Below are 13,055 nucleotides of genomic sequence, written 5' to 3'. Positions count from 1 at the left end.
CAAGTCGGACCAAAACGTCGTCGTAAGTTATTTGTGTATTGTTGCAGTCACAGTATTGTGCCTTTTTTTGTTATTTCTGCATAATATTTACACCACACATTGCCCTTAGACAGGACATCTCCACTGCCTCCAACCGCCGCTTCGCTGCAGCATTTAGAACCCAAGCTTCACACCCATATAAGAGTGTTGGTACTACTATACTCTCATACATTCCCTTCTTTGCCTCCATAGATAACATATTTTGCCTCCACATATATCTCAATGCACCACTTGTTAAAAAAAAATATTTATGTATATAGTATATATCCTAGGTAGTAGGTTGGTAGACAGCAACCACCCAGGGAGGTACTACCGTCCTGCCAAGTGAGTGTAAAACAAAAGCCTGTAATTGTTTTACATGATGGTAGGATTGCTTGTGTCCTTTTTTCTGTCTCATGAACATGCAAGATTTCAGGTACGTCTTGCTAATTCTACTTACACTTAGGTCACACTACATATACATGTACAAGCACATATATACACACCCCTCTGGGTTTTCTTCTATTTTCTTTCTAGTTCTCATTCTTGTTTATTTCCTCTTATCTCCATGGGGAAGTGGAACAGAATTCTTCCTCCGTAAGCCATGCGTGTTGTAAGAGGCGACTAAAATGCCGGGAGCAAGGGGCTGGTAACCTCTTCTGCTGTATATATTACTAAATGTAAAAGGTGAAACTTTCGTTTTTCCTTTTGGGCCACCCTGCCTCGGTGGGATACGGCCAGTTTGTTGAAAGAAGAGTATATATATATATATATATATATATATATATATATATATACAGTGGACCCCCGCATAACGATCACCTCCGAATGTGACCAATTATGTAAGTGTATTTATGTAAGTGCGTTTGTACGTGTATGTTTGGGGGTCTGAAATGGACTAATCTACTTCACAATATTCCTTATGGGAACAAATTCGGTCAGTACTGGCACCTGAACATACTTCTGGAGTGAAAAAATATCGTTAACCGGGGGTCCACTGTATAGGTAGTAGGTTGGTAGACAGCAACCGCCCAGGGAGGTACTACCGTCCTGCCAAGTGAGTGTAAAACAAAAGCCTGTAATTGTTGTACATGATGGTAGGATTGCTGGTGCCCCTTTTTCTGTCTCTTAAACATGCAAGATTTCAGGTACATCTTGCTACTTCTACTTACACTTAGGTCACACTACACATACATGTACAAGCATATATATATACACACCCCTCTGGGTTTTCTTCTATTTTCTTACTGTTCTTGTTCTTGTTTATTTCCTCTTATCTCCATGGGGAGGTGGAACAGAGTTCTTCCTCCGTAGGCCATGCGTGTTGTAAGAGGCAACTAAAATGCCAGGAGCAAGGGGCTAGTAACCCCTTCTCCTGTATATATTACTAAATGTAAAAGGAGAAACTTTAGTTTTTCCTTTTGGGCCACCCCGCCTCGGTGGGATACGGCCAGTTTGTTGAAAGAAGAATATATATACATATAGGTAGTAGGTTGGTAGACAGCAACTGCCCAGGGAGGTACTACTGTCCTGCCAAGTGAGTGTAAAAGAAAAGCCTGTAATTGTTGTACATGATGGTAGGATTGCTGGTGCCCCTTTTTCTGTCTCTTAAACATGCAAGATTTCAGGTACATCTTGCTACTTCTACTTACACTTAGGTCACACTACACATACATGTACAAGCATATATATACATACCCCTCTGGGTTTTCTTCTATTTTCTTTCTAGTTCTTGTTCTTGTTTATTTCCTCTTATCTCCATGGAGAAGTGGAACAGAATTCTTGCTCCGTGTCGTAAGAGGCGACTAAAATGCCAGGAGCAAGGGGCTAGTAACCCCTTCTGTATATATTACTAAATTTAAAAGGAGAAACTTTGGTTTGTTCTTTTGGGCCACCCTGCCTCAGTGGAATACGGCCGGTTTGTTGAAAGAAAGAAGAAAGATATAGATAATCATAGCTAACAATTTGTAATGATTATTGACATGATAATGTCCAGTATATTGATGATAAATTATGGATGAATAAATTTTTCTAGCTGATTCTTCTTAATGAAGGTAGCTATGATAGAAATAGAAAATAAAATAGATACAATAATTAGGTAAGCTTCACTTATTTGCACACTGCAGAATCGCCAGCAGTTGTCAGCATCAGCACAGCAGCAGCAACAGCAGGAGCAACAATCTCTAACTAAAAGTGTTGCTGCACTGAGCCTTGATGGAGTTAGTACAAGAAAAGTTAATGTGGTAAGTGGATAATACTGTATCTGTAATATTTTGTATCATAAAGTATGATAGTCTGTGATAACTTATCAAGGCATTTTTCTCAAAAAAAACTATATCGGACTTACAATTTTATTTATTATTATTTAACACCCCAGCCATCTCCCACTAAGTTAGAGTGACCTCAGAAAAGAGGAAGCACACTCACCACTTACTTAATCACTGTCTTGCCAGAAGTATGGTGACATCACATTACAGATGGCCTGAATTGCATTATTTTTACCCATCCTTCAGAGTGCAGGCACTGTATTTCCTGCCTCCAGGCCTTAATAAAGTTCATCTAACCAGTTTCTCTGAATCCCTTCTTGTCAAGTCATAAAAACCAAGTCTGTTGGACGTTCAGGCCCATAGCAGTCAAAACCTTCTTTAAACCACCCATCAAGCCCTTCCTGGAATGACTCCCTACCCTTCCTTCCTTCCACTCCTTGTCATTCTATTTTGTTCCATCCTCTCTAAATATCTTAACCACTTCAAAAAACCCTCCTCAGTCCTCTGAATGATACGTTTGGTAATTCCAGTATATTTTAGTATACACCTACCATCCGACTTACGACCTGCTCGACTTACGACCACTCGACTTATGACCGTGTTTTTTATGCCAAATTTCTGGGAAATAAACAACTATTTGTGTTGTACACAGTGTTTATCCTAAACCTTACAGTATAAAATACAGTACTAAGAGCATAAAAAGTAAAGTAAAACATGAAATACCAAAATAAAACAATAAGATAAAGTCATTACAAAAATGTTTTGTTGATATTCAGTAGTAAAGTTCGACTTACAACCATTTTGACTTATGACCGGTTTCTCGGAACCGAACTCTGTCGTAAGTCGGATGGTAGGTGTACTGTATCTTATATTCATGTTCCCTTTTAATTTCATTAGGGCCAGACACAGTTTATATAGGAGAAAAATTCAGAAGTTTGACAGAAATAATTAAAAAATTGTTATCCCTTAATCATTTTTTTCCAGCCTGCAGTGAGCAGTGTTGCTGAATTCATACCAGGGCCAGGTGGAGGTGGAGGTCTTGCCCACTCATCCTCCACCCCATCTTTCCACTCATTCTCAGGCCTTGGCTCACCCAGCCTCTCCACTCCATCCTCCTTGGGTTTTTCTCCCATGACACGGTCTTCACCGGCTGCAACGATAGCATCCCCGCAGAGACCGATATCGCCTCAGGATTCCCCGAGCAGAGGACGATGTTCCCCACAAAATAGTGGAGAGGACAATAATGCTTCCAATTTGTCCACCTATCAGGAAAATGTTGGGGGGACAACCTACTTTTTTACTACACAAGACCAGCCCTCGTTTGGAGCTAGTGCAGCTACTGCATCTCCGGCTTCATTCACTGCTGGTCCTCCACCAGCTCTTGTGTTCCCACCATACCATATTTTACCGCCCACGCCTGCCCATGTCCATCACTTGAGGGCTCCCAACAATACCCCACACTTCTTTATGGGTGATGAATTGCGAAATGAAATACTGGAAAGACATGCAATTACGCTGGCGCATGTTGACCCAGAGCAGTTTTCTGGTAAGCTTGAATACATAAATTTGTTGATGTCTGTATTTATGTATTATTTATGTGCTTTTTTCTTTGTATAATATGTAAGTACAGTTCAGTCAAACTAATCCAAAATGTACTGTATGTATGAAAGAAACACTTTGTATGAAAAGTGCATTAATAGTATTGAAAAAATCTTGTGTATGGCTTGGATTTTTAATCTGAGGTGTAGGCTTTGCCGCTAAATATTCATTAAGTTGTATTTTGTTGGTGTCACTCGCTTCTTGAATGTGTTTGTTAATATAAACTTGTTCTCAGGGTCGGAAATTTTTCGAAAAAAAAAAATTCTTATGAAAGGATAGGATAGAGAATCTTTTCCTGATCATAATGACACCAAAAGTATGAAATTTGATGGAAACCTTATGGAATTATGCTCTCGTGAAGTTAGCGGTCTTGACAATGTTTACACATCGGCAATTCCGCCCGCTTTGAGCCCTATTTTCGGCCAATTCCAACATACCAGTCGGCAAAAATCATAACTATTTCGCTAGAACTCCATTTTCTCTATTGAATGAGTATAAGAAACCACCCATTTACCGATTTCAACTATCCAGTAAAGTGATCACAAATTTCGAAAGATGCCAATTTACAAATAGGGTCCAGAATTAACAAGACAGACATTCCTGGCACTAAAGTAGCATTTTTTCTGTTCATTAGTCACGTCCCCAGGCCTCTCTTACATTTCTTTTGCTTTCCACTTTGAATTTTTATTCTCACAGAAAATAGAAGATTTATTGTTATGCAGACTACTGCATTAGTGTAGAAATGGTATAAATAATATCAGCACACTTGTGAAAGAATATTAGACTCACCAGTTGACGTGTATTGGACGTGTGGCATGATTTATTTATTTTTGAACTTTGGCAAAAATCGAACATTTCTGCTACTCTGAGCTCAATTTCAAGATACTTTTCATTGTGAAACCAATCAAAATCATCTGAGTTTCTGTAATATGTCTACTATTCTATAAAATGAGGCCAGGAAAAGTAGAATACAACCATAAATAGCATACGAAAATACACTGCAGTCACTGTTTTAAAGCAAAAACACAGTTGGAGTTTTTTTTTTCTCATTATGCACTGTGTGCTGCAGGATTTTTTTTATACTGTACACACTGACCACATAGACCCATTCTTTCATATGTAGGCCTACCAGCTTTCTCTCGCTAGATTTGAAGGTGCTAGCATTTGTGCGTACTAGTACGGCACCAACCCTGGCGTGCAAGCCGTACTAGTATGGCACCAACCCTGAAAGGGTTAATGAAAGAGGGATCACCCCCTTTTGTTCACTGAAGTTACCCTACTTTAAAAATTATAGGAAGGTTTGGGATTCAAGTGATTTGTTAAACTCGGTAACTTCACAACTTTGCAAATTTTGTGACATTAAAAACTGTCTTTAACAAAGATGAAGAATCAATATCACTGCATTCCATTACATGACCTCTTCAGTTGGACTGAAAGGGCTATGTATTGTGATGCAATGAGACTTTTTTTTTATGGTTAATAATGGAGTGTGTCTGATTTTTTGAAGAGCATTGGTATGGCTAATGATAGCACTGTACATGTTCAACTTTAAATGTTTTTGGGAAACAACCTATTTTACAAAAGTTTGTAGTAGGTTGGTAGATAACAACTATCCAGGTAGGTACCATTATCTGTCATACAAGTGTGAAACTAAAGCCTGTCAGGTTCTACATTTTGGCAGGATTGTGGATTGTTTCTTTCTGTCCCTTGAACATGTAAGTAGATGGTATGTAACTCTTATACACTTCTATTTACATTCAATGTACACATCTCTAAATTCCTGTGTTTCTGAATGGTTGTTATTCTTTCAGTATACTTGCATTCAGTTTGAGGAGACCCTGTCTCGAAACCAAGTTGCTAGGGTAATGATCCCTGGAATCATTTGCAGATAAATATTATGCAACAGTGTTTTATATACTAAATATGTGGTAGTGTTAAACCTTTTTTTTTTTTCTTTTAATTTCAGATTTACCTCAGGAAATCGATATGTACCATGAGCTAGTGCCATTGGAGCCTCAACACACCGTAAACAAATCATCAATTTTTGGTTATGCTTCCTCTGTGTATAAGGTAGGTATTTACTAAGCATATTTTTATATTAAGATATTGAAAGTTATAAATATAAAAATACCTCTTTTTTTTTTTTCTTACGTTGGCCGTCTCCCACTAAGGCAGGGTGACCCAAAAAATAAGAAAGAAGATATGTACTTTCACCATCTTTCACACATAATCACTGTCTTTGCAGAGGCACTCAGGTATAACAGTTCAGATATCACTCCAAACAGCATATATCCCAAACCCCTCCTTAAAAGTGCAGCCATTGCACTTTCCACCTGCAGGACTTGAGTCCAACTAACCAGTTTCCCCGAATCCCTTCACAAAATATTACCCTGCTCACAACTCATCAAGTTCCAAAAGCCACTCATCTCCTTTCACTCCTATCTAACATACTCATACATGTCTGCTATATGTCTAAGCCTCTTGCATACAATCTCTTTTACCTCCTCTCTCCATCCTTTCCTAGGGTGATCCGTCCTCCCCCCACTACAGATTTATACACCCTCCAAGTCATTCTGTTTTGCTCCATCTTCTCTACATGACTAAACCACCTCAGCAACCCCTCCTGAGCCCTCTGAATATTACTTTCAGTAACTCCACACCTCTTCCTAATTTCCACACTACAAATTCTCTGCATAATATTTACACCACACATTGCTCTTAAGCATGACATTTAACGTACGTTGGTTTATACTCGCCTCTTTGTGGTTATTATTTGTATCTAAAGGAGGAGCGCTATGCTCATTGTGTCCTGTCTTGTGTGTTTTATCTGTTATGCATATTTGAATTTTCTTAATTTCCAGTGTCTTCGTACTCCATTTTGTTGCTTTATCACTCTTGTTTGTAAAGAAAACCATTATAATATTCCATCAGCACCATTTCTAATTTTACATTTGTGGCCTTCCTTGTTCTCTCTGTTGATGGCACAAAGGTCTTTTGTTGTATTTTTTTTTATTATGTTCATGGGAAGCTCTAAACTTGTAGTAGTCATACAGCACTTGAGGGATAAGAGATAATCAGGTTTTTATCCAAGGCAGGGAAGGGTAGCTCCAGTTGTCCTTGTATACCCTTGTGGTTATCTTTCCTCATATGGGCCAATGAGGAATTTTTAGTGTTTTCAGCCTTCATGACTTGTGTGGGGTGGATAGTTGTTAGAGAAAAGAAAGTGAGAAAGTAGATAGTGAGTGAGCGAGAGAGAGAGATTGTTCTGACTGGACTGGACTAGGCTTCACAGGACTGGACTGGACTTGGCTGATTTATTTGACTAACTGACCTGACATAATATTTGTCAATATTTGTGCAAGTTGATGCTAATATTTTTCCTGTTACTCTTTAGGGTACCAATATCAAGACTGGGCTACATTATTGCCTTTACCGTATCCATGGATTTCGGTTGAGCAACGTTAAAGTCACTCAGCTAGTGGATCTATGGAAGAAGTTACAACATTCCAGTGTGACACAGTTGAGAGAAGTCTTCACTACTAAGGCCTTCAATGACAATTGTAGGGTATTCATTTTATATTTATGCAAAGTATATTAGTGTTTCAAAATGTTTCTATACACCTTATCTGCTAGTTTTTGTAAAATTCTTTTATGTAATTGTTTCTTATATTTTTAAGAGATTTTTTATAAGAAATTACATTTTAGATTTGCAGTGGAACCAATGTTTACCTCTATTATCATTATTATTAGTCCATATACTTTTTTCAGTTAGCAGTGGTTTTAGCACATAATACCTCCTATTGGATCCTATTTTAGTATTTTTGCAGAAATGCTTCTGTATCCATTTATAGTTATGGTCTCTTGCTCTCTCTGTTGATGGTGATAAGCCATCTTTTTTTCCATTTTTTTTATTACCTTGATGGCCATCTCTCACCAAGGCAGGGTGACACAAAGAAGAAAACACACTAACCATTATTCATTCAAGTGCTTCTTTCCAAAAAAGTGTCCTGACATCACAGTTCAGATTATCCTCCAAGTGCAACATCCCCATCCTTTCAGTATGCAGGCACTTCACTTTCTACCTCCAGGACTCAAGTCTGGCTAACCAGTTTCCCTGAACTCCTTCATAAAAATTACCTAGCTCATACTCCAACAGCATGTTCATTAAAAACCACTTGTTTCCATTCACTCTTATTTTAACCCCTTAACTGTCCAAACATAGATCTACGTTCTTACCGCTAGCGCTCCAAACGTAGATCTACGTTTTATTTTTCCTGCTTCCAAATTTGGCACGATTGGCCTAAGATGCTTTGTCAGCATAGAATGGGTCTTAACCCTCGGTTTGCGCTGTATTAAAAAAACCTGTGACCATTTAGTACCTTGTGGGAACACCAGTTCAATTGAGCGCCAGCTAGAGCAAACAGTGTGGCATACACCAAGGATTCACTGATGTCATGTAGTATTAACACTCCCCTTTTAAGAGGAAAGCGTCATCTTGCCAGAATGTCCTATAACCTATGCCCTAAGTAAAAAGAAACAAGTCTGGAATTGTAACTTCAGCAGGCTAGCTGGCGGCTGGCTGATTGGCTGTCTCTATCTCAGTCTGTCTGTCTGTATCTATCTCTGTCTGTATCTGTCTCTGTCTCACAGGAACACATCCGTAAATACAATTATACATAGTGTAAATTACCTAGGATAACCCAAAAAATCCAGACGAAGTGCTATTCTGGAACTGTAATTCCGGCAGGCTGGCTAGCCGGTGGCTGGCTGGCTGGCTGGCTGGCTGATTGGCTGTCTGTATCTCCATCCATCTGTCTGTATCTATCTCTGTCTGTATCTGTCTGTCTCACAGGGACACATATGTAAATACAATTATACATAGTGTAAATTACCTAGGACAACCCAAAAAAATCCAGACAAAGTGCTATACTGTGCTTGTAGATAGTGATTGTGTGTAATACCAGATGGTTCATGAGCAATTGTTTGAGACAAAAAGATAGAGAGAGATAGATAGACATAGACAGAAAGATAGAGACAGATAGACATAGACAGGCAAACAGACAGACATGTCTATGTGTAAGAGTGAAAACAATAAAGCGATGGCTCATCATATGTCACCACTGTCAGCGGAGAGATAAGATAAGACGATGCTCATCAAGTGTCACCACTGTCATTAGCGGAGAGATAAGATTAGATAAGATTCATCATTATCAGCAGTAGAGTGAAGAGATAAGACAAGTGATACACTCTTACATCAAGCTTCAGGGGAACTTATTATTATTATTATTTGTTGTTATTATTATATACTCCCGTGTATCCGAAACATTGCTGGGACCTATAAATACTATGTATATATTTCTAGACAATAGTATGTGACTAAGGTAAAAATGTTCAGCTGTCACTGTGTGACTATTTGAGCACTATTTCAGTATTTAATATTAGTGTCAGAACAAAGATTAACTTTGAAATCACAAGAACTACAAATTGTCATTATCAGAATATAATTTTTTTTTTTTTAACAAGTCGGCCGTCTCCCACCGAGGCAGGGTGACCCAAAAAGAAAGAAAATCCCCCAAAAGAAAATACTTTCATCATCATTCAACACTTTCACCTCACTCACACATAATCACTTCATGTTGCCGTCAGATGAGTGACAAGTGCCAACTTTGCTGCCTTATATCTCAGTAAGTACTGACTCTAGAATTTTTTTTTTACATTACTTTATGTAAAAAGTGCTCTTCGTTTAGAAAAAAAAATTATTTTTTTTATTTTTCAAAATATCCGGACCACTGGGCGAGAGAACGTAGATCTGCGTTTGGACAGTTAAGGGGTTAACACACTCACACAAGCCTGCCATATTCTCAAACCCCTAAATCTCAGAGCCTCTTGTACTCCCTTTCTTCACCTGTTACTGGGACAGCCCCTGCCCCTCCTACCCTCCACCTCAGATTTATACACCCTCTTTGTCATCCTGTCTCTTTTCATCCTTGCATACCCAAACCACTCGGCAACTCTTCGTCAGCCCTCTGAATTATATCCTTGGTGACCCCACATCACGTATTAAATTCTATGTTCATTTTTTTTTTTTAACACAAGCAATCTTCAACCACGGTAGGGCGACCTGAAAAAGAAACTTTCACCATCATACACTCCATCACTATTTTGCCAGAGGTGTGCCAATACCACAATTCAGATACCCCCTCAAACCACAGATATCCTCACCCATCCTTCAGAGTGCAGGCACTGTACTTCTCTCCTCCACAGTTCAAGTGGCTAATTGGTTTTCCTGAATCCTTTAACAGAATGTTACCTTGTTCATATTCCAACAGCTCGTCAAGTTCCAGAAACCATTTGCCTCCACTTGCTCGTATTTAGCACTAATTCTTTGCATGATATTCACACACCACACTGCCCTATTGCAGCATTTTCTAAATTTGGTCTTTTTTTTTGTGAATAGTTTTTTATTCGCCTCAACATCCATATGTGTATTGGCAGTATTGAAGCATGCCAGTGTAACATTTGCTTCTCATCAATTTATTTATAATTTTGCAATGAGAGTCATTCATTTCAGTTCTTTTCACTATATCTCAGTATTATTTACATGTCCTTTTATTGTATAGCTGTGCTGTTTCCATTACATAGCACTTACCTACACTAAATCCATCATCCATCTGTCACTCTGCTTAACTTTTTAGTCCTGTTGGGATTTAAACTAATTTTTGCTTGCCTATTTTGCATTGGATATTTGCAACAGGTGTAAAGAAAGAAAGTTGAAAGTGAACATAGATAAGAGTAAGGTGATGAGGGTATCAAATGATTTAGATAAGGAAAAATTAGATATTACATTGGAGGGAGTATGGAAGAAGTGAATGTGTTCAGATATTTGGGAGTAGACCTGTCAGTGGATGGGTTTATGAAGGATTAGGTAAACCATAGTAATGATGAAGAAAAAAGGTAGGTGATGCATTGAGGTATCTGTGGAGGCAAAGTGGAGTGGAGTGGAGGTGTGGAGTTAATAAAGGTACAGTGGAACCTCGAATATCGAACTTAATCCGTTCCAGGAGCTAGTTCTAAATTCCAAAAGTCTGAAATTCAAAGCAATATTTCCCATAAGAAATAATGGAAATACAATTAATCCATTCCAGAAACCCAAAAATATTAAAAAAAAATGCATTTTGTAGAGATTAATTACAGTTTTACATACAACAAATGCTATAGTCTTTAATTATGTATAGTAATATAAAATAACATTTTTACTTACCTTTATTGAAGATTGGTGATGACATCTGGAAGATAGGGAGGAGGAGAGAGGGAGTTGGGGTTATTGTTTGGAAGGAGAATCCCCCTCCATGAGGAATTCCGGTATCAAAGCCCTCTCTGGGGTTGCTTCCTTTCTCTTTATTGTAATGCCACTAGGACCAGCTTGAGAGTCATTGGACCCCAGTCTCTCAAAATAACTGTCCACAGTTGTCTGCTTCTGTCTCATAAAATAACTGTCCACAATTGTCTGTTTGTCTCACAAAATAACTCCATAGTCGTCTGTTTCTGTCTCACAAATAACTGTCCACAATCGTCTGTTTGTCTCACAAAATAACTCCACAGTCGTCTGTTTGTCTCACAAAATAACTCCACAGTCGTCTGTTTGTCTCACAAAATAACTGTCCACAGTCGTCTGTTTCTGTCTCACAAAATAACTGTCCACAATCGTCTGTTTGTCTCACAAAATAACTCCACAGTTGTCTGTTTCTCACAAAATAACTCCACAGTCGTTTGTTTGTCTCACAAAATAACTGTCCACAGTCGTCTGTTTCTGTCTCACAAAATAACTGTCCACAGTCCTCTGTACATCCTGGCAAGCTCAACAAGTCTCACTCCAATCTCATACTTCTGTATTATTTCCTTCTTCACATCTATGGCGTTTCTCACTTTCTTTACCACAGGGGTACCACTAGCAAGTTTCTTTGGGCCCATGGCAGCTTATTTCACAGTCCCACAAGCACTAAACACAACGAAATAATCGTAAAATGTGTGAATGAGAGTGCAGGTTAGTGTTCACTCAAGCCTAAACAAAGCTAGACTGCTCACGGCGCCTGTGCGGAGACGCGGACAGAGTGGGCCAGCGGACAGGTCCCGTACCTGGTGGTCCGAAATTAGAGGCGTGTTCGATAATTGGGACACAGTTTGTCCAAAAAAATGGTCTTATTTTCGAAACGTTCGATATTTGATACGTTCGATTTTTGAGGTTCCACTGTATTATTCAGAGGGCTGAGTAGGGGTTGAGGTACTTTGGTCATTTAGAAAGGATTTAGGAATATAGGATGACTTGGAGGGTGTATAAATCTAGAGGAGGGAAGGAGGAGTAGGGGCCATCCTAGGAAAGGATGGAGGGAGGGTAAAAGGGGATTTGTGTGAAAGGGGCTTGGACATACAGCAGGCATGTGTGAGTGTGTTAGAAGTGAGTGGAGACGAATGATTTTTGGGATTTGATGAGCTGTTAGAATGTGAGCAGGGTAATATTTTGTGAAGGGATTCAGGGAAACCGGTTAGCTGGACTTGAGTCCTGGAGGTGGGAAGTAGTGTCTGCACTTTAAAGGAGGGGTTTGGGGTATTTGCTGTTTGGAGTGACATTTGAACTGTTGTATCGGAGTGCATCTGCAAAGACAGTAATTTTGTGTGAATGATGGTGAAAGTGTTTTTCTTTTTTGGGTCACCTTACCTCAGTGGGAGATGGCCTGTGTGCCAAAAAAAATATTTATCTGTTGCAGACATGTTTGTGTACTTTATTATTCCTTCTGGTAAGCCATGTCAGTTAGAAGCATTATTGGAGCAAGTGCTGATCCTTGTGGGATCCTGTTTATTGTTCAACTCTATAAGTTTTTTTTTTCTCATTCCTTTCAAGCTGAAAACTTAATATCCATTTTCTCACTTTGCCCTATACAGTGGACCCCCGGTTAACGATATTTTTTCACTCCAGAAGTATGTTCAGGTGCCAGTACTGACCGAATTTGTTCCCATAAGGAATATTGTGAAGTAGATTAGTCCATTTCATACCCCCAAACATACATGTACAAACGCACTTACATAAATACACTTACGTAATTGGTCGCATTCGGAGGTGATCGTTATGCGGGGGTCCACTGTATTCTTCCTATGGTTTTTTGGTTCCTGATT

At 38.9% G+C, this 13,055-nt stretch overlaps 1 protein-coding gene across 6 annotated transcripts in view; it reads left to right on the top strand.

Annotated features, from left to right (window-relative positions):
- The window catches only part of PAN3 (Poly(A) specific ribonuclease subunit PAN3), an 81,179-nt gene that overhangs the window by 27,215 nt on the left and 40,909 nt on the right, over nt 1–13,055 (top strand). For all 6 annotated transcript variants that reach the window (XR_011392727.1, XM_053783832.2, XM_053783831.2 and 3 more), the window contains exons 4-7: nt 2,145–2,261; nt 3,270–3,831; nt 5,851–5,954; nt 7,279–7,444. Coding sequence is in view for 5 of the 6 variants with exons in the window: in XM_053783832.2 (XP_053639807.2) it covers nt 2,145–2,261; nt 3,270–3,831; nt 5,851–5,954; nt 7,279–7,444 (949 nt within the window). In the remaining variant the exon portion in view is untranslated. The remainder of the gene's footprint in view (nt 1–2,144; nt 2,262–3,269; nt 3,832–5,850; nt 5,955–7,278; nt 7,445–13,055) is intronic.

The sequence above is a fragment of the Cherax quadricarinatus genome, chromosome 33, assembly GCF_038502225.1.
Source record: "Cherax quadricarinatus isolate ZL_2023a chromosome 33, ASM3850222v1, whole genome shotgun sequence".
Taxonomy (NCBI): domain Eukaryota; kingdom Metazoa; phylum Arthropoda; class Malacostraca; order Decapoda; family Parastacidae; genus Cherax; species Cherax quadricarinatus.
This window is presented reverse-complemented; position numbering and strand designations above follow the sequence as displayed.